The following is a 26,065-nucleotide window of genomic DNA, read 5'->3' as shown; positions in this document are numbered from 1 at the left end:
ACTAAGCCCGAGTTGTGGCTGTGTGTGATCGTGCACACAGAGACACACACACGGAGCCAGCTTTCTGTAGCTGTTTGAGCAAAGGAAAGAATAAGAGTGAAAAGTGACATTGGTTTTTATATGTGACATCAGCTTTCTAGCTGATGAAAAGGAGCAGCATGTTCTAATTATTATTCTCCTTCAAAATAAGCCACGAGCTCAGACAAAAGAGGAGAGAAAGGAGGGGGGGGGATCCAGGAGAGAAACAGAATCACATTTTCTCACTTATCTAATTAAAGCAAGGTGGGCGAGCGAGAGGGAGAGCTCGCTGTGCTCAGGGAGCAGCGCTGCCCCATTTATTCAGGGAAAGGTGGCAAATGGAGGCAGTAACTCCACTGGGCCAATGGGAATTGTCCCATCCCTGACAGAAAGGAGCTGTTCTTGCCATGCTAATTGGCAGTCAGCTTTTGGACATGGTGGTAAGTGGAACACCATGTCCCCATGTAGTGGCACACCCGTCTGTGCTGGTGTTTGGCACCGCTTTGTGTTGTGGCTGCTTCCAGTGCAAACCAGCCTTGGGATTGTCAGGGGAGGCTCTGGCATGTCCCACTGCACCAAGGGAAGGTGCTGGCTCCTTCCATACATTTTACAACTTTATTTAAACTGCCTTTAGCAACTTGTACTGCTTCCTGAGCAGCCTGTAGTGGGAATTAGCCTCCCCCGTGGGATTGTCTCACCCACTGGCAGTGTACGCTCTCTCCGCATTATTCCCCTGTCCCGATGCCACGTTTCCTTTTGGCTCCTGTGTAAGGTTAAACGCCTCCAACCTTCTTAAAAAAAGCACTTCCTGAAGTCAGAGATTTGCCACCCACTGCCATATGTCCACTGCTTCCTCTCTTACAAGGTAATGACATTAAGATATCTGGAGCCAAGTGCATGACATTTGTGGCTCCGGGGAAGGAGCAGCCGTTGTACCTCCTAGAAAGCACCTCAGAAATGGATTTCAGCAAGGGAGGAGTGTATTCTTTTATGTTTTGAGGTTGATTAAGTGATCTCAAGCCCTACTTGGCTCTGTGCCACACTAGAGGTAGTAGCAAGGAGTCAGGAATGAACTGCTCACAGGGTTTTTTTTCCCCTGAGGAGAAGCAGTGTAACTTTTCCATCCATCCATTTTATATCACCAAACAACTTTTTTATCCCCAAACAATTGCAGAGTGGCCAGGCTTCAAGTCTCTAAGATGTACCTAAAATTGTCAGCTCTAGTGTTGAGGAGAGCTGATAAGCTGGGGACTGGGAGTCAGCCTGACACCCTTCATCTCCTCGAGGCCACAGATCTGAAGGCACATTGGGAGATCAGCTGTTGCAACCCCACAGGTTGTTGCATTTTTGCCTTGGCAGAACTTGTACCATGGTGATGTGGCTCTCCAGTAGGAGAGCGGTGTGAATGTGGAGGAGACATCCTTTGTTTTTCTTCTAAATTTAAGCCTGCTTCTTCAGTTTGGGTGGGGAAAAGGAAGGCCCTGGAAGCCCTCACAGCTGTCACTGCATCCTCCACCTGCTTGGCCAGCCCATTATCCAGTTCAGGCCATATCCCTACCCTCCCTTCTCACTATGCCCCTGCTCCATTCCCATCCCTGCTCCTGTTCCTGCTGTGACTTGGCTCTTACACACTGCAGGGACTGGCATGCTGCTGAAAAAGAAAGTAAGAGCCAAGTGGCTTCTGGAAGACCAGAGGCATCTGCAGGCCAGCAGATGCTGCTGGCGCCCAGAGTTTCTTGGGACCAGCTCGGACCTCAGGAATATTTATTTGCATCCTGGCCTCAATCCCTGTTGGGATCTTTGGATGCTGCCACTGTATGAATATTTATTGCAACAGATGATTATCTTTTCTTGCTACTCACCCTTAGTTTGCATCCTGTTTGTCTGCCTTGCTTCTGGAGTTGTATGTTTTCCCATTCCTCTGCTTTTCACTGTATTCTTCTGCAGTGTTGTGACATACCCAACTGTATATAAAAAGTATATAACTTTTTATATACAGTTGGGTATGTCACAACTGTATATACAAAAGTATATACAGTATATAACTTTTTATACTGTATATAAAAAGTATAATCTGGGGATGGACTCCTGTTTTTTTCAATTGCAGTTTTCTCTCTTGGGGTTTTGTTGTCCTTTAAGCCGTGTTTGGTGACAGACAGCTTCATTTGCTCAGATGTCCTTTACCCTCTGGGGTTTATGTAATGGGTTTAATGTATTTGTTTAGGAGATTAAACTTACTGTCAGTATTTCTATAGCACCCTCTGGAGTCAGACTTCCCAAAAAGCTAGAGCTACATAATTTGTTTCACCAACAAATAAGCTCTACTAATTGAAAGATTTTTAGCAATTGGTTGACATCATTCAGGGTCTACCATAGTTATTGAAATCTACCCTATTAACTGACTTCTGTTTCACATTTATAGTGCCAGAAAAGACTTGTTTGGGGGTTTTATTACAGTGCAACAACCACACTTACATTTCAATGTTAATTCAGATAACTCAAATGCTCACTCCTTGTCTCCATTGTCTCCACTGCATAAGGTGTTCCATTCAGCCTGAATTCTGAATGAGCTTTTATTTCCAAAAACTCCTCCATACGGTGCTGTATAAAAGGAGTTGCCACCTTTTGAAGATTATTTTTAGTTTCTGGGACCAAGCCCAGCCTGGGCCAGGGAGCCCTGAGGGCTGCATTGTCTCTGTCCTACTCATTCACTAGGCAGGGCTTGTATGCAGCATCCATGACACATTTGTTTCCAGGCTGGATGACAGGGGATGGTTTACAAGCAAGGAAGTGGAGATGGCAAGTGGCTGAAGTCTGACCTGAAGGCTGCATGTGTTATTATTTCCCCCCTATCACAGTATGCTGCGGAGCTGCTGGCAGTGGTGAGGCTCCCCTTCATCCATCCCAGCTATCTGCTGAATGTTGTTGACAATGAGGAGTTGATAAAGTCCTCGGAGGCTTGTCGGGACCTGGTGAACGAAGCCAAGCGCTATCACATGCTGCCACACGCCCGCCAGGAGATGCAGACACCGAGGACCCGGCCCAGGCTCTCTGCAGGTAAAGCAGAACTTCCTTCAACCACACCAACCCATTGGTTCCATATTTCCTGGACATGCCCTGACACAGGGCACAGACCTTGGCTCCTTCCCAGAATCTGCTGATATTTCCATCTCAATTTTCCATTGTTACTTTCCTTCAGAATTTAGGAGCCTCTCCTAATAGGTGGACATGGGTGTTCAGAAATATGCTTCTGAACTGGGATTTAAAAGGAGCCTAAATTTGAGGAATTATTGTCTTTGACAGAGACTGTAACTTTCCTCTGTTATCCTGAAAATAAGCCCTTTGCCTCAGTTTCTCTAGTTGTAGAAATAGGTGTAAAATTTGATTTTTTTGCCATGGAGCCTCTTGTGGGGAGCATCTGTCTGATCTTCATCAAACACCTTCACTTTCACAGCCCTTTGTAAGTATAATATTTTTATACGGTGAGGCTGGTGAAAATATGTTATTTTTATACTGGTGAGTACTAGATCAGACTGTTTAATGCCTCCAGAACAAATGGATCTCACATAACATACTCCCTTTTAAAAACACAGCAGCTGTGAAAAACCAAGTCCTCTTAAAAAGTTTCACACATGTTTCCTTTTTGGAAAAATGCATGGAAGAACCCTAAGTGCCCACCTTGCCAGCTGAGCCTATATCACGGTGATGTGAGAAATGTCCTAAATATTGGCTGAACAGAGAATGCAGATGCCACATAGGAAAACTGCATCCAAGAAGGAGTCTGATGAAGCAGGTGAATTGTTTTAACATGCTGCCTGTACTTCTGCCTCCCATAAGTACAACAGAAAGCCAGACAAAACTTTCTGTCACTGCCACTGATGCTAATGTGGCACGGAGATGGCATATCAAACCACGGCATTTGCAGCTTCGGGAGACTGCCTCATCAAGGCACCTTTCAGAAGGACGAAGTGTAGAGGACTTTCAATAACAATCTACCCTAAAAAGTCTTTCATTGAAAACGACTAATGGTGTGATGTTTGAAGGGATTTTTGAAAAGTGCTTATTTTATGTATATAAAATTGTAGGTGTAATGTGATCCATTTCCAGAAGCTTGTTGATGAGGGAAAAGTGATTCTCTCAGGGTAAAGGAGGGTGATTATAGTTTTTTAGGTCAGACTCTAATTATATAGAATCATGTTATTTTGCATATCAACAGCATTCATGGAGGCACAAAGGATCTCTAAACACCCTTTGTGGACTCGCCGCTGCATGTCACATGCCCTCTCGAGGTCATTGATTATAATCAAGTTATGTCTTGCACAGGTGATTAGATTTTCTGGTATGGCGCAAAAATAATGATCTCTTGTTACTGAGAAATATTTATTTTAAACTGTACAGCACTTTATCTTAATAACTTTTAAGAGAGTAACCTTGCTTGAATGACACAAATGTATTTTTTGAAAATGCTAATGAAGAGTGACGATAATCCATTACTCTGCAGACGCATTTCTCTCCGCTGCTGCTCCTAATCCCTCTCGCTGGCAGTCTCGCTCCTGCCCCGCACCTGTGCACACTTGTCTGTGGGCTGGGAACTGTAACACATCTCAGCAATGGCTCCAGGCAGGAGACAGCTCCTGAAATGGTGATGCCTTCCAGCTTGTGGCCTCCTGGTCCTTCTTCTGAGCCTACCTCTCCTGGCAGCACATTGCACAGGGGCTTCCAATTGCTGCAAAAGGTTTTTTAGCACTTCAGCTAAATGCCAACTCCAAACCATCCCCCGCACCTGACTCTTGGATGGAGTCAGAAAACATCCCAGGGTTATACTGTGACCCATCTCTGTGGGAATGAGTCTGGAGAGGAGTTTGGAGTAACACAGAGATCAGATATGACTCAGCTCTGGCTGTGAAGTGGGAGTAAAACCTCAGAGATGTGGACTTGAAAGTTTTGCATGAACAGACAGTTTGGCTTGCTGGACACCTTGTGTGTTATGGGCTTGGGGGAGCTCTTCCAGCACAGATAAAGCTCAGTAAATAACTATATTAATGCAAGGGGACATCTTTGTCATGTTTCCTAGCACCTGGTAGATCAGGACCATGATCTGTGACTTGAGCACATGTTTTCCGGGTCTGGAAAATCTGCTTTCCCCAGGAAAAGAAAAAAAAAAAAAAAAAAAACCAAATAGCCCACCAGAAAATTATGTATTAATAGACTGCATGCAGAAAGAATGTCAGGATGAAGATCCATAACCATAGCTTCACTTTCTCCAGACATTAGCTTTTAATGTGAGAAGACTTTATTTAGGTTAAAGTACAAACCTGCTTTTGCTGGATAATGACCAAGCTCCAAAGCTATGACAAAATGCCCATTTTCTTCAATGGAAGAGAAATTTGCTACCTGCAAGTCTCACTCACAGACTGTTGAAATGAATGGACATCTTTACATGGAACTGCCTTTTTATTTCTTCCCCCCCCCAAGTTTTGCCCAGATGGCATTCTCCCTCCCAGTTCTCCCAAGAGTGTTCATAGTGTCATTCCTCACCCACTGCTCCCCCCACACACACATTCCTGTTTTTTCTCACCTTTCGTGGTTTGATTGCAGACTCTAAAACAGATTTATATACGATACATTAAAATTTCCCTGACTGATGAGTATTTTTGGATGGGTTCCTGCCTGGTTGAGAGATGCCACTTTTTTATAATACTGTTTTTCTTCCTTGAATCCTAGGAGTAGCCGAGGTAATAGTCTTAGTTGGGGGTCGCCAGATGATTGGCATGAACCAACGTGCTCTAACAGCAGTCACCTGCTTAAATCCTCAAAACAACAAGTGGTACCCATTGGCCAGCCTGCCCTTCTATGACCGAGAGTTTTTCAGCGTGGTCAGCGCTGGAGACAACATCTATCTCTCAGGTAAGCAGCAGATTCCATAGAAACAGAACCACAGAAGGGTTTGGATTCAAAAGGACCTTTAAAGGTCACCTAATACAATCCCTCCATGCCATGGGCAGGGACACCTTCCACTAGCCCAGGTTGCTCCAAGCTCCATCCAGTTTGGCCTTCAACAGGGATGGGAGAGCCGCTGCTTCTCTGGGCAACCTGTGCCAGGGCCTCACCATCCTCAATGTAAGAAATTTCTTTCTTATGTCCAATCTAAATCTCCCTTCTTTCAGTTTAAAACTCTTACATCTGATCCTGTCACTACAGGCCATGATAAAAAGCCTCTTTCCATCTTTCTTATAAGCTCCCTTTAAGTATTGAAAGGTCACCATAAGGTCTCCCCAGACCTTTGTCTTCTCCAGGATGAACAACCTCAGCCTGTTGGCATAGGAGAGGTGCTCCAGCCCTCTGACTATTTTCACACCCCGTCCTTGGACTCAGTTTAACAGGTCCATGTCCTTCTTGTCCTCGGGACCCCAGAGCTGAACACTGTACTCAAGGTGGGGTCTCACAAGAGCAGAGCAGAGGGGGGAAAATCACCTCCTCAACCAGCTGGTCCTGATGCTTTTGCTGCAGCCCAGGATACGCTGACTCTCTGGGCTGTAAGTGCACTTTGCTGGGTCATTTGCTGGTTTTTGTCCACCAGTATCCCCCAGTCCTCCTCTAGAGGGCTGTTCTCAATCCATTCAACCCCCCCCCCCCCAGATTTACTGGGCTGGGAGAAAAGTTACAATACCCAGACAAAGCAGGACCTGACAGAGTTTTACCCAGCTGCTCCTGGGGAGGAAAAAAAAAAAAGGTAGGAATAATGTTGGGAGAGAGGAATTCCCCTGCTTTTATCATTCTTCATGTCTCTGCAGTGTTAACTTACTCTCAGAGCAGTCAACAACAATATTTTACAGTTGCAATGTGAAGAAAATAGGTCTGACATCCATCAAGCATGCAAAGAGGTTTCAGTGCCATAGAAACACAATTTAAAATACTCTCTGTATTTGAATCTAAATGGTAGGTTATGGAATTTGAGACAGACAGACTGAACTGCTGAATATGTGACCTACACTTAAAGTATTTGCTTACAGGAGCATTCATGTTTTGTACTTGTTGAAACTTCTCTTCTGACAGTAGTCACTAGCCCTATAATCTTCTTAGTTTTGGTGAAACTGAGACCATGCTCTTAAAAGGCTTTAACTTCCAAAGTATCTGACAACACCATGCCCTGAGCATCACAGTATCTGGATTTTTGCAGTCTGTTGGTACCTCTGCTTGGCTAGAGGGGGAATAGCAATTCCACCAGACAATGCAAGAATGCTCTGATGGCACCTGAGTGGGGCTGGATGATTAGAAGAGGAGGCTGGGCAGGGAGGTGCGGATGTGTGTCATCCGAGGATGTCGTTGGGAGCACAGATGCACCTGGCATCTGTACCAGTAAGGGGTTACAGCTGTTGCCTTTCCCTTGCCGAGCTCTCAGTGCATTTTCTGCAGTAAATTGCTGCCTGTGGTGTTAAATTCCATTAATACTGCATAGAGACCCTAAGAATTGATTGGAAATTATTTCTTGATGTTTTTTTCCCCATGCTTGTTTGCCCATGCTTGAGAGCAGCTGGAGCAAAAGTCTTCTGGGGAGGCTTTTGTCAGATGTTGGCTTTTAGTTATTCTTAGCTGAGGTGCTTTCCAATATGTACAGCCATTTTAGGCTGTGCCATACCTAGTAACGAAAGCTTAGAGTCCTAATTTTAAAGCTCATTTCAGCTCTTTCCCTTGAATCTGGATGAGTGACTGGATGGTGTTTGGTGGCTGCAACCAGGAGAGCTGGAAATGCAGCTAAGAGTCAGTTGATATTTTGCATTGCTCAGATGTAGAAGACACAGGAAAAATGTGAAGGGGAGCCAACAGAAGTGAGAATGGCCTGCTGCAAGCTCCAAGAACTGGACCTTGCACTGCATAGCATAGGTTTGGAGAGCAAAATACCAAGGAGGAAGTCTGGTTTTCTCATTAAAACATGGAACTGTGTCTAGTTCATTTTCCTGGCTTGACCATTGACTCTGAGTGTGGTCCCAAACAAATAATTTCATCTCTTTTTGCTTCAAAACAGGATAGTAAGACACCCACTAAGTGGCAACCTTGGAAGCTTCAAGCAGAAGTTAAAAAGTGATCAATATAAATGTTTCATGAGATCATCTTGAACTGTTTTACAGGAGTGGTACAGCTGGTTCTGTCTTTTATCTGCAAATGAAAATAAATAAGAAATTTGCCCCGAAAATTAGAAATTAAGCCTACAGTCCAAGCACTGACTTTATTGTGCCCATACATGTGCTGCTTCAATCCATCACTGTATTAAAGCATTTTAGGTTTCAGGCTGGCCTGTGTCTCACAAGCCAAGATTCACTCAGCCTCCTGACACCTTCTTGCAAGTGTTGCAGTAATTTAATAGACTGGAAGTTATTTATGAACACTGAGAAGGGTCTATCCCCTTATGTATGTGTCCCTCGTAGTCTGACATCTTGATTTCTGTATGTCATCTTATTAAAAAAACCTCAGCCTTTGGGGCACATGAATAAATGACACAGATATGCATCATCAGAACAGATGCTCAGTATTGAGGGTGATTTATTTTAATTAGTCAAATGTCATTTGAAGAGTTTTTACTTTGTGACTGGCTTTGATTGCTGTGCGCAGAGCTGCTGCCGTGGCAGGATCTCTGGTAACTCTCCCTTTTCTCTGGGTGCCAGGCGGGATGGAGGCGGGTGTCACGCTGGCCGATGTCTGGTGTTACATGTCCCTGCTGGACAACTGGAACCTCGTGTCCCGCATGACCGTCCCGAGGTGTCGACACAACAGCCTGGTGTACGACGGGAAAATCTATACCATTGGAGGGGTCGGTGTGGCAGGCAATGTCGACCATGTGGAAAGGTAAAAAAAACAACAGAACCCACACCTGAAAAACAAAACCCACAAAACCAAACCATGTGGTGTTTGCTGGAGCTTTTCCTTCATGCTACGCTAAAGGACTGTTTGCCTTTTAAAGGACGCATCAAATGGACTGTATATGTTAAAATAACCTTTTATAACAGCTAAGAAAGTAGGAAAGTGGAAGGATTAGATTCCATTTAAAAGCTTCAGTGGAAAGCATTGTTTCAAAACCAAAGAGGAAAGTTGCCAGTTTCTCTCTTTGCTCAGGGGAGGGAAGAGAGGAATTAAGCTTCTTTGGACATTTTTCCAGGTTATACAATGAACTAATAAACTCCTTTTGAATTTAGTATTGATGAAAGTCTTTACAGACCACAATAGTATTTTTTTTTTCCTTTTAAATCAAAAAAAAACCAACAGCAAAGCAAGTTTCTTGTATGTGTTTTCCTGGTGTAGCACCTCAGCCTTGACCTGGCTGGAAGATCCTCCCTTTGGTGGTCTTGGCCTGGGGCTGGGACCTGCCAAGTTCACAGTAAAACAACCAATAATAAATGGAAACAGTTTTGAATTCCTGGCTGAACAAAGATGGGAGAGAATGGAAATTTCTCTTTTCAAGTAGACTCCAGATGTCATTTTTTTCACATGGAACTTAAAAAAACATGAAGGAACAAAAGTGCAACAAAAATATTTCACTAAGTAAAATTCCAAAACCAACTGATTTCTTGTCACCCATAGCATTCAATAAAGCCATAGATTTTATATCTATATCAATGTTTTCATTAAAAAAATAGAATTCACTTTAAAATGCAGTTTATTTTGGAATATTCTATTCCAAAAATATCAATACAGTCTTAGCCTTCCCCAAACACTTAATTGGGAAATATATTTGGGAAATGTTTTTCCTAAGTGAATGTGGCAACCAAAAATATTTTTGTCAGTTAAAATGCTGAATTTGAATACTTCTTCAGTAACATTTTGAAGCAGGCATTTTCCAGTAAAAGTTGCCTTAACAGTCAAGACAAATAGAGATAGGCCATCAGGAAGGATTTCAGGGGAAGAAAAAACAACACATTTTTCAAAAGTTTGGGAACTGGTGTTGGTGATGATGCTCTCAGACATCAGGGAAGTGCAGACAGCAAAAAATGAATGATAACTCATAACAGTGAACACAGCATGTGAACACTGCTCCCCTCCTTCACCCAGAACTTAAGGTGGGCATTGCCCATGGAACTTGCTTTGGAAAAAATCTCATCCTTTTCAGCAAATTTGTTTCTGATATCTGTAGGTATTCATCCCATAATTTAAGTCAGTAAATTTTTAACTGGCAGAACTATTTTTGTGAGCACAGGAAAAAAAGGGCCCAGGAAAGAGATGCTGTTTCATTCCATCTCTTGGTAAAGATGAGCAGCAAAAGAATGCTATTGAAGAGTCTTGATAGTTGTCATTGATTAAATTATCTCTTTTCAGTTTTCCTTGGGCCTGATTTCTGTCTCTGCTCTGATTCTTACTGTCTCTGTTAAAGCATCCAAAATGTTGGTCAGCAGAATGAACCCTAAATCAAGCAGAGTCCCCGCCAGTCCTTCCCCTCTCATGTCAGTCACCCAGCCCTCACCACAGATGACATTGCAGCCTGCAAAGTCACACTCAGGCCCTTGGTGGCCCCTGCTTGGCTCAGTGAGAGCAGCAGTGCTGGTTTTCCATTGTAGCAAGCCCACCAGGAGACCTGGATGTGGGAAAGGAGCAGATTTCCTCACTATCATTTCAGTGCACACTGTCTCAGCCACAATAAGGATGTCTTGTCATGGGGATTTGCTAAACCTGTGGTTATAATTAATCTGCTGTTGTCTATAGAGTGGCTTGTGAGACAGAGCCATGGAAAAAGTGCAACATGGCCTCCTTCGGGCTATGCTGGGAAATGAGAGAAGTTTGGGGATGTTTCCTTTTTTATTCTTCATAGTAAAATGACAGTAGGGGGTGACAGAAGTGAAGCACAGCATGGCTGAAGCTGTGTTTTGGAAAGGATATTTCAGGGTCTGCTGTCAGAAATGAAGGTGACAGAAGGCTGACTCTCCTAGCAGTGCTCAACAAAGTCAGGCCTTTTCACACAAAAGCCCTTCCCACTTGGACAAGGCAGGGTTCAGGAATTTAAACTGCTGTACCTATTTTTGCAAGCAGTGAGGATTTCTGAATTTGGATTGCAGCTTTGGGAAAAAAACTCACTAAAATACAAACTAAAATTACTTTTAATTGCTGAATTGGCTGCTGTGTTACGAGCAGCGAATGCCCACTTTTTGGTTCTGCTTTTCTTCCCTCTCCTCCTCTAGAGCTAAAAGAAACCAACTTTCTCCTAACATATTTCTGTGTGGATTGCACATTCCTCTTTCAAATACTGTGTTGGTTTGGATGGGACAGTGTGATACAATCTCTCAGTAAGGGGTAAACCTCTGTGTCATTTCAGCAGGTCATATAAAAGCACTAAATTAAAATAATGTGGCGTGATCATATGCTCTGTGTCAAGTGATGCCAAAAATTACATTTACCTCTATCACTCCTCCCCTCAGTGTGGAATTGCAGACACACACTCCTGGGTTTTGGGGTAGTTTTTCACCTTCTAGGAGGCCTCTGAGATTATAGCCCTGTTATGCCCCCAGATGGAGGTGCAGGGGCTTATCCAGGCCTGACCCTGCAGTCCTGGGCTGTACCACAGTGTGAAGGGCAAGGCACTGAACATCCTCCCTCACTGGACCATTTACCACCTCCCCTGGTGCACATGCAGCTTATCTTTCCCAACCACATTTTGCTTTCTGCTTGCTCAGTCAGCCCAAGCGTGACCATGCCCAGCTTTGGCCAGGTTCTGACGTGTGTCTGTTGGCGTGGTGAAGGGCATGTCTCCACTCCAAAGTGGCTTAGCCTGACCTCACCAGTGAGCAGACCCAGAGGATGATGTCTACAGGGTGTCTCACCGCAGTGGGTCTTTGAAGACAGAGAACATAGCATTTTCTCCCAGTTTCTTTCTTGTTCTCCACATGTTTTTCATGGAATTCTTGTAATATTTGATCCTGAATGGTTAAAATCTTACAAATATGGTTTTTACAGCATCTTACTTTTTAAAAGCAAATGTCAGGCCACCTTAGCTATACATGATGCCACATGCCTGCAGTTCATACATCTGCTGCACCATTACAAAGCATTAAAGCAAGTAGGGACCACTGGACTCATAATGATTAATGGCATCAGCTCCTGTGTCCCTCTCTCTGTGCTTTCAGTTGTGTCATTGATGCTGAAGGGTGCAGCTTCACCCAGAAATTCTGGTGCCACTTCAAACAGCGGGTGTTTTCCCATCAAATTCAAGAGGGCTGAGATTCTTTACCCTTTATCTGCCATTTGTCTGTAAGGAGGCAGCAAAAATTCCATCTCGATGGATAATATGGGACTATCAATCACAAACAGATGAATAGAAGTCATTCGTTACTCATCTTAAAATAATATGCATGTGCCAGAGGGGCTGAGTTATAAGTCCATTTTTGTGGCTGTGCATGGGTATATGTTCAGGGAAAGTTATGTTTTTGCAATGAGTGTTTAGGGAAATAACAGCATGGCTGCAGTTCTCCATCAAGCCCCTCTGGCAAGGTTCTGTGTGACAGGAAGCAAGTCATTAGGTGTTAGGCAAGAAGGTATTACACTTTCTGTCTTCTTCTGAGATATGAGTTAAGTTGGGAGCTGGTGAAATGAAGTGGATCCACGAGCTAGGTCTTTGGATAATGGATGGGCCCTGTAATATATGCAATTTGAGAGCCGAGAAGGCTGTGTATGCTGACAAGACAATGTATGTGACTGGAAGTGTGGAAATGTGGGTGCTTTGTGGTTATTATATGTTTGAAGGACAGAAGAAGATGAATCCCCTTGACCTGACAGCACTTTTGCAATAACGTTTTCTAAAATTAGGAGATTACTTTTATGGCAGTGCATACATTGAAGACAGCCTAAAAAAATCCATGTGAAGAATAAGCTTTATACATTTTAAAACCTGCTTCAGAACTTCTTGTTTTAGAATCATGTAGGAATTAGGGGTTCTCCCCCAAGGAAGGTGTACATTTCTTCATCAGGATTGCCATGCACTGGAACAGGCTGCCCAGGGGAGCATTGGAGTCACCATCCCTGGAGGTATTTAGAAGTCATGTAGATGTGGTGCTGATGGACATGGTTTAGTGGTGGGCTTGGCAGTGCTGGGTTAGTGGCTGGACTCAATGATTTTAAAATATCTTATGTAGATGAAAGAAAATCACATATATTGTCTTGTCTTAGGATAGTTTCTTAAGCCTGTCAGAAGAAAAGAAAAAAGGCAAAAAATAGTAATCCATTACTGTGATTTTAAATATGTGAATTATCTGAAGAGCAGTTCAATAAGACACTGTACTGCTTTAGTTTAAATAGAAGCTTTCTTGCAAACATAATTAAATAATGCTTAAATAACTGAAGGATTTCCTGCAGACTGACAGAAATGGTCAGTGTGTAAGCAGCTGACCATGATATAAGGATCTTATTATGTGAATAAATGAAGATACACATATCGCTGTTTAACCTAGGAGGAGAGAAATTAAGAGACTGAGGAGGAAAAAAAATACTGTTTTCAGGTACTGAAGAGATCAAAAGTCAAGAAGGCAGTGAAGCGAGTGGCACAGCTTGAAATGAAAGGTTTGCTGCTGGTAACACTGAGGTGATAGGGAAAGAGCAAGGAAGGAGGAGGTGAATGAAATGAATGAAAGACAGGGAAGATCAGTCCCGCAGATTAAAAAATCCTAAGAGTGAAGAGTTGTGGAAACCAGCAAGGTTTTATTTCTGCATGTGCTCTCTTTAGGCCTGAGCTGTATTTTCTGCTGGATTCGGATCATTTGTTGTATCATGGGTATATAAATTATACATATACATACATATATACATTATATATACAGATAATGTGCATATACACATATGTAAGAGATCTAAAAATATATAAGGTATGTGTGAATAATACATAAATCAGAAGGTAGTGAGTGCACAAGGGTCAGATGAGATCCCTGTGCCCAGAGCAAGCGACACATGAATGACAGGTGGGGACACGTGTCCTGCAGGGCTGGGGACAGAGGAAGGAGTGTGAGGCCAAGTGTATAAAACCACACATGAGTCCCTAGCATGCAAGGACTGCAGACCAGGAGTCAGCCATGGGAAAGGAGATGTCTTTGAAGATTCAAGTTCAGCAAATTGGATGGGCTCAGTAGGCCCACGGCCAAGGACAAGCATGGACACACCAGGAGGGAGCAGCGGAGGAGAGGGAAGAAAAACCTTGGCTTGGCTTGAAGCCAGCTCACATTATGACTCCATCTACAGCTTCAAACAGGGGATTCGAATGCAAAGCTTGACTAATGGAAAGAGATCAAAGTGATTATTCTTTAAATCAGTTTCCTCCCTGCTGGCCCTTGAGCAAGGCTGGTGTGACAGGCAGCCAGGAGCCCCACGAGCTCCAGTGGCCGTGGTGTGATCACAGTGCCAGGGATGACACAACAGATGGAAAAGCCCTAGGGCAGGGAGGTAAAGCAGGTGTCAGTATTTTCTGTCCTGGGAGGTTACAAAGGTTCACCTTCATTCATTTTTAAACCAATTTAGTTAATCTGGTGCAAATCCCTGTGTGAACACATTAAGAGCTGACTTGAGATTGACCAAAATGATGGAAACCTGCCTTGCAGGACTTAAGGAGCTTAGACTACTTAGTTTATCCCATAGAAGGTAAAGAGTTGACTTTATTATTTTCTGCACGTCCATATGTGAAAGAGAGAGATTTGATAAGCAGACAGCTTTATAATCCAACAGGGAAAAAGAAACAAACTTTCTGGTGGGTGGAAGCTGAAGCAAAACAGACTAGAAATCAAGTCTACCCATTCTGCAAGGATGGAGTGAACTGGAGGAATAAATTCCCAGGGGATGAAGGGACTTGGTGAACAGCTGTCAGGAAGCCTTGAAGGCATCAATTTCTCCTCTTCAGCCTCAGGACTAGGGCAGACACTCAAGAGAGTTGCTTCACTAAGCAGCCCATGTAAAACCCACATTAGCTGGCCATGTTAGGTAAACAAGGACTTGCGCCCACCTGCTTTATGGTTCACTGATTTTATAAACCAAATGGCCTTCAAGAAAAGAGTGGGGGTTTAAGCTTCACCACATGCGCCTGTATCCAGTAGATTTTCAGCCTTTGGCTTTCAGCAGATAAAGTGGGACTCGTCGGTTTTGGTTTTTCAGTGGCTGGTGAAGGACAGTAGGGGAAAGAAAGATCTACTGTGTCATCACAGAGCATAAACAGACAGCAGTGGAAGTGCGTTAAAAATGGGGCCTATGGGACCTGAGGCAAGGACATTCATCCAGAAAAAAAGATGATTGTTTTTGTAATTTGAACCTTTCTCTAGTATTCCTATGGATGCAGGCCTCAGCCACACCCAGCCCCCAGTGTATATTTAGCCCTTCTTCCCAAAAACATATTGGGACACCCAGAATGTTGTTGCCAAAAATCTCCTTGTCTGGGGAGCTGAAGTGTGCCAGGTACTTGTGCCAGCAACAGGGAAGGGACTTGGCTGCTCACCACCCCCATCTCAGACCACTTTGCCCACAAATGTTCCTGGTGCTAAATCAGAGTGGATGGTGTGAGACAAAATGTATCAGTTGACAGGTGGAATGGTCCTAAAGGGGGAACAAGAGAAAGAGCACTAGGTCAGTTCTCAGCTCTGTTGTTTTTCTCATTCTATACCCAATTATAGCCATTTTTTTTAACAAGGCATCAGGAATTAAATTACCAGTTACTGCAGTAGCTGAGTTAGCAAAGTATGTCCCAAAAGCAATGTGTGAAACTTTATATTATGTGAGATTCTTTTGCATATCTGCTCGGGTGGATGTGAGTCTTGCTCCCTCTGAGTGCTGTGAGTGAATGCAGGAGATGCAGCCATGTGGTGATTTCCTGGAGGAGCTGCTTGTGCAGTCAAAATGCATCTGCAGGCTCAGGTTTGGTACAAGAATCAGCCCAGCAAAGGTGTGTCACTGTGAATACTCTCAGCACCATGTTGTTTAATCTTGTTATATTTCTTCCCTTTGATCACTTGTTGTAGATGAATTTAATTTCTGTGTAACTAATTTAGACCATCATACAAGGCAGTTCTCCATGCTCATTATAAGGGACTTTCCTTATTTTTTTTTTAGTTAAAATTTGCCTCCCTCTTGCTTTTGCTTCAGTTTTATGAATGTGTTAATTACTTTCAGTTATGTTACTTAGAAACTCATTAGTGCATTTTTATTAAGCACATTATTTTTTGCTGTTTATGCCATTTTTATCATTCCTCCCTTTTATTTTCCCTAAGTTTGAGCAGTGAAAATTTGAGGGACATGTTACATAGGGAGAATTCCCTTGTTGCCAAATGATATTTTGCAGATGGGTTCGTGTTCATCAATTCATTTCATGTTTGCATATTGCATATCACTGTCTTTAAGAGTAAAAGCCCTGAATGGGTGGTGAGGGTTTCTGTTCTGGCAGTCAACAATTCTGAAAAATCACGATGCAGGAAACTCCTCTTTGACTGCATCTGTCCTTACATGGAAATACAGAAACCTAAAAATCACGTTATTCTCCACTGTCTCCAAGACTCATTTTAGTACAGCTATTAGGATCCCTGCCACATTATCTTTAAAAAAAAAGGGATGCCTGTACTTGTGATGTTGTCTAAAATGAATCTTCATCCATGGATTGTTAACTGTACATCCCTTATGATCAATGGCTTAATTAAATCAGATACTTATGACCTTAAAACTAATCTAGCACTTTCATGCATACTCTTTTCTGTTTGATTCATGTCAAATACAAATGCAATGGTAAAATCTTACTCCAGCATTAACAGCTGCAGCATCCTGAAATGAAGCACAGTAGCTTGGTTTGCATACTGAAAATTAAATGGAAGCAACTTATTCTGGCACAAAATGAGAGTTGCTGGTCAGTTAACTGGAGTAAAAGGAGCCATCATGTTGCATTATGTTACAGGTGAGATGTGTTCCACAAGCTGAACAACTGAAGTATATTAACAGTTGCCTGCCCACAGTCACTATTGGATATCTCTGCACTGATTAGCAAGAATAATCTCATTGTATACTCATTAAAAGAAATTAATCAGTGGAAGACATCTCAACAAAGATGTCCCGAGTTTCTGCACCTTGGACTGTAATGAGATTTGAGAGGCATATACAGAAAACAGAACCAGCTTTCTCTGGACTTCTATCCATGTTTTAAAATCTTAGAGAAAAGCATTCATTACACTGTTTACCAAGTGGCTGAATTTGCAAGATGTTAAAAAAAATACATTTCCACCTCTGCTTTCCTTCTGCTTGCCAAGCCACCTTTCTGTGCCTGTCTGTGCTGCCCAGTGCTGCTGAGCTCAGCTCACTGCTCCTGCTGTCATCCCCAGGTACGACACCATCACCAACCAGTGGGAGACCATCGCACCCCTGCCCAAGGCCGTGCACTCGGCTGCGGCCACCGTGTGCGGGGGCAAGATCTACGTCTTCGGAGGGGTCAACGAGGCCGGCCGAGCCGCGGGGGTCCTGCAGTCCTACATCCCTCAGACCAACTCCTGGAGCTTCATAGAGTCCCCAATGATTGGTAAGTGTGTGGGGTGTCACAGCAGATCTCTGTGCTTACAGGTGTCTGAATGCCTTGTTGTGGGGTGGGAGGGGATATCCCTGTAACATACTGGCAGGAATGTGTGGGTATTATACCAGAGAAGCAATTATCTGGATTTCTGCTGAAGGCAATTGTCATTCATTAATACACACAAGTTACCAAACAGCAGTGATGAGTTCAAAGCAGAGAAGAAAAGAAATCAATTAACTAGATATGAACAATTAGCCGGTTTAGATTTTAAAAATCTCCAAGCGCAGTGAAACTTCATGCAGACATCCTGTGTTGTCCATGTGGGCTCACAGCACTGCTCAAGTAGTGGATTATCACTCATGGGTTTGTTAAAATGCTGCCTGTCCTGTGGGAAGTGACAGGCAGCATTTAGTGACTGGGATTTATCAGGGGTGTCCACAGTCATATGTGCTTCAGAGGCTGACAGCTTCAAGATGTAGTTTATTAAAACTCTGTTTATTAGTTTATGAAGCCCTTGAGTTCACAAAACATAAAGAGCAAGACGAAAAACCAGGTTTTCCAGTGTACCAGCCAATGTCAGAGGTGGTGACTTCCTTCCAAAATTAGAACAGCACTCAGAAGTTTGCAACTTACTTGCTTTCTGTGGCGATTTGCACCCTGAGTGTTTCGGCTGCTTTTGGCCATGAGGTTTAGCACTCAGCCAGGCGAGGATGCTCCTGCAGGCGACAGCTGACCTGGGTCATCTGCTCTGCACTGGGCTCTGCCAGCCTTCAGTCTGGCTGCACCCAAGTGGCCAAAGAAACAACTCACACACAGTTATTGCAGAGAAGCTACTTTCAGAGTGGTTTGCCTTCACCTCCTAGTTCAGAGAATCATACAGTGGTTTGGAATCTTTAAAGGCCACATAACCCAAGCAATAACCAAGGCCATCTTTCACTAATTCATTTTGCTCAGAGACCTGTCCAACTTGACCTTGAAGTTTCCAGGGATGGGCAACCTGTCTGGGCAACCTGTTCCAGTGTTTCCCCATTTGTGTTGAAACTGTGACTTCATTTTTAAAAAAAAATTACTGAGCCTTAGAGCAATAGGAATAGCAAGTAATCATAGAAGGATAGCTGTAAGGTATTCAGGTAAGTCCTAAGCAAAATCAGAAACTTAGAATAAGCTGCTTTTTCCTTTGCAGCTTGTTACAATGATTCCAGCCTTTTGCTGGAGTCCTGGTAGATCAGGTCAGGAGGAGCTGGCACTCATTAGTGCATTTTAGGGAGGCTGCAGCCTCCCTTGCCCAGACAGCGCCGCTGCTGCCGGTCCCACGTGCTGGGTGACATGCGCAGGATGCAGCGTGAGGCACCCAACAGGAGGGTGTTAGCCAGACAAAGGCATGTTTGTGTAAGACAGCAGCACAAACAGCCCCACTGCCCAGCTTTTTCCATCACATGGCTACAGCTATTGCTGCTCCTTTAATTAAAAAAATAAAAAAAACCTGCAAAAATGAGTGCTTTATGTAAAGCCATGTTCCTCTTCCTTACTGTAATAGTACAAGTGCCACAGGAGCTAAGGAATCATCCCCTGGGCGTGTTAGAATCTAGCAAGTATCAACTCTATGTGTGCTTAAAAAAAATCATCTTAACCATCCAGAGTTGGGTTCATCACCCATTGTTCTAATTGAGTTGTACTATTATTTCTTAATAGTACAAAGATACATTAAAGATACTCGTGAAGTTAAAGGATGGTATTTATGTTTTCTTGGGGTAAGCAAAGTTCATTAGTTAAGCTGAAGGCATAAAATAAATGATAAAACAAGGAGTTCGTTGTTGGGTAATGCATAAGGTCAATTTACTTGCAAATAACTTAAAATAACACAAAGTCTGAAAAATGGCACCACCATGGTGAATGTCTGGGAATGTGAACTGGTGTAATGCCTGATCTTCACTACAAGGCAGTGGGAATTTTGGAAATAAATTTTAATTTCTCCAGCTCTACAGAAACTATAGTGTCACCAGTATTTTTCAAGTATCTCCCCAAGAACTAGATGTAGTGACAGGTACAGTACAGACTAAAGGAAAGAGGAAGTAGAAGGAGCCTTTTGCAAAATGGAGCTGGGTTCAGTCCTGACATGATCACTGCCAGGGTGCCTGTGACAGTATCAGAGGCTCTTTGTGTTGATTTGTGAGTTCCTAGGGTGTACCTGTGAGCTAAGGCAGCTGAGATGTCTAATGGTGAGTTGTTACAAAGTCACCCCAAAGATCGGTGAAACCTGTTTGACCTCAAATAGGGCAACAGTTTATTTAAAAATGCCTCAAGCATGCTCAGATATGCAACAGTAGCTGCAGGTATTGAAAGCCCCCACAGTCTGTGGAGATTTTTAGACCAGTAGCACCTGTCTCAGTTCACTGTGGTATTTTATGATAGTGAGTTGAATGCAGTGTGGCACACATTTGAACCCAAAAGGTCCATCTCTGTCAAAGCATCACGTGCCAGCCTAACCCAAGGCAGCACTGGTATCAACCATGGCTCATGTTCTGTCCAGTCTGAGTGGAGGTGAAGCAGGCTGGACACTGACATCCTGCCTGTGCACAGATGCACACTGGGGACTGATAGCAAGTCCATGTAGCTCAGGCCTTGCTCTTCTGCCTGGAATTCTAGGAATATGCAGTGAATTCACTCTCAGTTCCCATTTATTCTTTATGCTTCAGCTGTCAGGAGGTGTTGGGACGTGGATGCCTTTGAGCAGTAGATGTGAGCCCAGGCTCACTGACACACTGCATGCAGATGCTGTGGAAATCTTTGGGCAAGTGTTGGTCACACACATCCACATTTGGGGAGGAGAAGGCCTTCCTCAATGCCTCATCCTCTGCCCTGTGTCAGTCCTTCCCACCTTGGAGTGGGCAGATGTTCCTGCAGCAGTGCAGCCCACAGCTGGATGTCACTGGGAGCCTCACAGGGCTTTCACACTGCATGTTTGCAGTAAACCACGTTGCACATCCCCATCTCATGTTTTTAGATGTGAAAACAAAAGTTCTACATGAGTAAATGAACCAGGGCTATGTACTTGCAGCATCTGCCTTTCCATTTCTGGACAAGATGTCCTATATAGCTGTGCTAAAAATGTATTCCGTGCCCAGCTTCCTGAGCTTTGTCTTATTTAACAAGATGGCCATGGACATGCTGAAGTCAGGGATTTTAAGTAAATCTAATTACTTGGTCACTGCCTTTTAGTTCACATTGTGCCTTCGTGACAGGGCAATAAATATTACCTTTTTTTGATAGTCTGAACAGTCGGTGTGGAATTAAAAGTTTTTATTAACGTTTTTGGATTGTAAGAAAACCAGTATTTAATTACCATGATTATTAAATTTTTAAATCTGGTGAGAACCAGAAAACAGAGATCTAAGATCTGTGGGTATTTCTGGTTTCTAATCCCAGTATCTAGTTCCTCACCATACAATTTACTCCTGCAGTGATATGTCAGATGTCCCACCAAAGTGGGACAATCACAGACCAAGAATGCAAGCCCTATCTAGAAAACAGCACTAGAAGCATCTGCACATTTTTACTGCACTGTTCCATGACTTATTTGGGCTAAAATGAATAATAATAATAATAATTTATTTTTTGACTTTACAAGAAAAATCAGATACATGTCTTGGCACTCTCCCAAAGCCAATAGTTTGGTATTTTTGTAGGGGAATATGGCTGCCTTTCACCTGAAAGTCCCACAGCAATGAGTGTTTAATCTCATTCTTCAGTGTCTTTTTCTTTCCATGGCCAGTTCTTAGTGTTTTTCAACCGACTGAGCTTTAATGTCTTTATCACCCATTTCTCCTCTGTACATGCCATGTGCTCTCTTCAGAATTACTTTTTCCACCCCTCACTGTTTCTCTACCTGTTCTCTGCCCTTTGCCCTGCAAAATCAGTATTTTTGTGTTGCTGTTTATTCAATGTCCCTTTCACTCGTACCTCTCCTTCATCTCCATGGCTGTTCTTTTTCCAGCACTCTGAAGGTCACCAACGTAGTGACATAAATTTGAGGCTAAGGCTGCCCTGTGGTGGCAGGTGAAGCCTCCTGCTTTTGCATGGTCCATGCCCACCACACATACACAAAATGTGGTATTTGCAAGTGAGGACACTCCACTGTGGGGTCTCCAAGGAGGGTTTGCTCAAGGGTCAGTGGGGAATCCATAGGGCTGGCAGCCAGTTGTGTATCTGGAAGAGATCAGCTCCCAGGAGAGTTCTGAGCCTGCAGGGTGACATTCAAGCCCTCACTGATCATGCAGCAGCTTCACCTGGGCCTCACGAGCTGTGTTCAGGATGAGATCACAGTCTCCTGGTTATCCTGTGGCTGTGCCATTCTTGAGTTTGTCTGCAGGGTGTTCAAGGAGGAGAGGAGGCACTTACTATTAAAGGCAGGCTTAGTTTGTGTTAACCAAACTCCTTTCTCTAATCTGCTCCATCAAGTGCATCAACCTCCCCACTGGGCACCCAGAGCTGCCAGGAGACAATTTGGTTGGAGTTCTTCCTGGACTGGTGTCCCTCCTGCATTTCCTCCTCCCAACAAAAACGTTTAACCAGCTTGGTTATAACAACCTTTTTGTGTATGAAGTGCTGCTGTCATTCACTGCAGTGCCCCTTCAGTCTCTGACTGAGTGCATTACTGGGAGGAGGTGTAAGATCTTTGAGCAATCACAGAAGGGAAAACAGGACTGTGCTGCTTGGCCATGTAATGTAGGGAGAGATGTGAGAGCCACCAACACATCCCAAGGGCAGCCTGTCCTCCCTAAGTGAGGAGCACAGCAGCAGGTTAGATCATCAACCCCGCATGAAGGACACCTCTGGCTCAAGGATTGTCATGGAGTGCACACTCCTTCCTCCAATGGCCTGTCACAGAATAGAACAACTGGCTAATCTTCCTGTAGCAACAGAAAAGGAGAAGGATGTTACCATGTTATCCACTTGGAGAGAAGATTACCCTTTTACCTATTATTTCATTTACATTTATTCTGCCTTCTAATCTCCAGTGTGTTCACTGACCTGGACAAATCCCATTTAAGATTTTCCAGTGTGAAATCGATTACTATATCAAACAGCCTCAACACTTTCTCTCCAATACTTTGGAGAGGAAAGGAGACTGGTTCTCTGTTTCCATGCTTCCTGTCCCCCCTCTTCCTTTTCTCCAGCAGCCTTTTGAAATACCCAGTGGTCCCACTGTATCCCACAGAAACCTCTGACACATAGAAGCCCCTCTCCAGCTTGCTGCACATTGACCAAAAAGCCCAACCAGAACATGCTTTTGCCAAACTAGGCTCCCCAGCAGCTACCTTGCACTGGGACCATGTTAAGTACTTCAAACACTGACAGAAATTGGAGTCTCCTGAGAGTTTGCATGAGCATACCAAGCCCTGAAAAAGACACCACCACAGGAGGAGGGTGGGTTGCACCTGGGATGAAGTAAGGTTAAAGATTGAAGGTGGTCATTCACACCAAAGTATCTGGAATGATGACTTGAGGTTTCCAAAATCCTGGTATCCATGAACAATTTCTCTCCCCAGGGTAATAAAAAACCCCCAAAGCTGCTTCCTCTCTACCTGTTTGTTGGGGGGTTGTCCCTCATGTCTTTTTGCTGTATCTTCATCAGTAACTGGGGACTTCTTTGAACAGCTCTCTTCCTGAAAGAAACAGCAAAGATTTTTCTTTTTCTGTGTCTCAGACTTACTTGATAACCAATTTATGAAATTAGAGCAAAAGACAAAAGCAGTAAAAAGACAACAGATAGGAGATGTATTGAAAAATTGATGAGTATCAAACACAATTGCCTCTTAAAAAAGAAAGAAAAAGAATATCAGACTGTCTGCCTATTCAAAAAGGAAAAAAAAAAGTCACTATAAAAATACTCAAGGGTTTTCCTCTCATTCTTTAACAAAAAGAAATGTGAAGTCAGTGATTCAGTCCCCTGAGAAGTCACTGTTTCTGCCGTGAGGGAGCCCCAAATAATTTCCCTGTGAGATTTGGGAGCTGAGGGAATTTTTTTAATGCAAGAGCTTCATTCTCCTTCAAAACAGTGCTAGTCAGAGGAAAAAAAAACACCCAGGAAGATGTGATAATTAAATATGGAAAATTTCTGGTGAGTGTCTTAAGTGGAAAAAATGTCACATATGCAAGTCTGATTTGGAAAGGGATGCGAGCCGGGATAGATGTTGGGATAGATAAGCCTTTCTGATGAATTACAGTGGCTTAGTGGCACAGTGAAGAAACTGAATACTCCTTGTTCTATTTTCTGGATGAATTAGTTTCTTGCCATCTGTTCCCAAGGATCAGTGACATTTTCCTAATACAGCCATGGTTTTTTGACATATGCCTGTAGATACTCAGCATAGTAGGAGCTCAACTTTAACCCATCACACGGGTTCTGTTTCCCTGCTGGGTGCTTCACCCCTATAGGTCCCCCTGGGCACGTGCCGGTGTGGGGTGGGATGAACTGAGCCACACCACACCATGGCCTTGCTGGGACAGAAGCAGACAGCACAAAACCATTATTTTCATTCTAGTTTTACCAGCTGAAACTGCAGTTAAGGGGATACCTCTCTTCTGGAGATGTTCATCAGCTTTTGCTTAACTCCTGTCAAATTAAATCTCTGTTAAATATTTAATGGAATAAGGTAGTTTTACAAGAACGTCAGGGTTACAACACACCATGCAAGAGGTAAGCAAATCCCAAAATAAAGCTGCCAGATCTGGTTTAAGCCCATCCTTTTCTGTGCTCCTAAAAGGACACAGTCATAATGCTGTAGCTTTGGGAGGAACATATAAACCCCTTTGGTGTTATGTAGAGGCTGCTATCAGAGATGTAAAAGCACAGTAAAGGTGGTATCTCGCCTCCTCTCCAGCTTCTACCTGCAAGTCCCCTTGGGAGGAGGCTGCAGGGGCTGAAACCAGCAGGATTGTGTCCAGTCTGATTCCTTGTTGGAGATGCAGGGGGATCAACCTTCCCTGAGCACATGAAAATGCAGATTTTGGAAAAGCTTTAACTTATATATAACTACAAATGGAGAATTTTTGTGTGTCCCCTGACCCCAGGATGGCCTCCCAGGAAACATGCCCTTCACACCCCAAAGGGCTAAGCCACCTGCCTCTTAGAGAACTGGTTGTGAGGCTTATTTTAACTCAAAGAATGTATTGTCCCATCTTTTGTTCCTAGGCACTACTGACTGGTTCCACAGAAATGTTGATTAAAAAACTGTATCTCATCAAGACAGACATCATCATGAGAAATTTCAGCCCAACTGGCTCATATTTAATAATGTGCATATGGTGTGCTAGCAGCATAAGGGACAAGCCAACTAATTAGATCAGAATTATTTTATTCAATAATTTATGATTAGTTTTACTAATATTTCTAATAATGCCACAGCTAACAAGAATTTTAAAGTGTCCTCAGAAAATCTGATTGAACTTCCTGCAGGATGAGAGATTTGCTTAATTTCAAACTCCCAACCTCACACAGTTTGTTGCTAAATTACAGGAGTGCTTGGAGATATACACACATCTGAAAATAAAAATGCAGGTGAATTTATGAGACAGATAAAGGTGAAAAAGAAATCAGGTCTCAGAAAATCTTCTGAAAATGCATGGGTGACATTCCCACAAGCAAAAGCACAATATAAAAGAGTATCAACTATTGGATATTATTAAGGGGGTCTCTGTGCTATGGGTTTTTGCTATACTTAGCTGCTGCACAGGCATGGGAACCACCTGAGCTAAAATTTGCAGCAATGCAAAATTCTGAAAAAATCTGACATCTTAATTTCATGTGTAAATGTGGAACTTTCTTGGTGACTCCATTAGGCTTCAGGAGAAGATAATTTTTCTTTACCAGTTTAGAGGGAGGCACATACTGGGGGATGAAGAAGTAATGAACTTTAAAAGTGCCTTTGAGAACTTGGAGAGAGGAGAACAAAACCAGGAAAGGTTTCCTCATTTTTCTTTCCCTAGCCTTGGAGGTTTAGAGAAACGTGACTTATCTATAAATAAGGGGAATGTATAAATAAAAAAACAGTCTCCAAACCTGAGCCTAAAACTGATCTCAGTGTTGCTTTCCATTGACAGATAACAAATATGCTCCTGCAGTCACTCTCAATGGGTTCATCTTTATTCTTGGAGGAGCTTATGCACGAGCAACCACCATCTATGACCCAGAGAAAGGCAATATTAAAGCAGGTCCCAACATGAACCACTCCAGGCAGTTCTGCAGGTGAGAAAAAACATTAAAATGGAATTACCGGTGCCTTAACATTTTCTGTTGACAAATAAGCTACTACAAGTGAAGGGGAGAGGGGAAGGGAGGTGTGAACCATTTGGGGTTTTTCCTCATCTCTTTTCTGTACGTGCTCAGGCACACAGCATTTCCCAAAGTGTCCATTCAGCAGTCTGTTATGGTTCACGTGTCTCCTCACGTTCAGGCACGATGGATCATGGGGTGGGATGTGAGTTGGGCTCCTCCAGTGATTACAGGAATGCTGTTCTCAGTTTGCCATGTGCAACTAGAGGATGATA

General features: G+C 43.3%; 1 protein-coding gene across 1 annotated transcript in view; it reads left to right on the top strand.

Annotated features, from left to right (window-relative positions):
• Positions 1-26,065, top strand: part of KLHL29 (kelch like family member 29) — a 389,148-nt gene that overhangs the window by 349,501 nt on the left and 13,582 nt on the right. The window contains exons 9-13 of the mRNA XM_059469632.1: positions 2,877-3,075; positions 5,743-5,925; positions 8,682-8,862; positions 17,331-17,524; positions 25,619-25,763. Coding sequence (XP_059325615.1) covers positions 2,877-3,075; positions 5,743-5,925; positions 8,682-8,862; positions 17,331-17,524; positions 25,619-25,763 — 902 coding nt within the window. The remainder of the gene's footprint in view (positions 1-2,876; positions 3,076-5,742; positions 5,926-8,681; positions 8,863-17,330; positions 17,525-25,618; positions 25,764-26,065) is intronic.

The sequence above is a fragment of the Ammospiza nelsoni genome, chromosome 3 (assembly GCF_027579445.1).
Source record: "Ammospiza nelsoni isolate bAmmNel1 chromosome 3, bAmmNel1.pri, whole genome shotgun sequence".
Taxonomy (NCBI): domain Eukaryota; kingdom Metazoa; phylum Chordata; class Aves; order Passeriformes; family Passerellidae; genus Ammospiza; species Ammospiza nelsoni.
The sequence above is the reverse complement of the archived record's forward strand: the minus strand, read 5'-3'. Positions and strand labels throughout refer to the sequence as shown.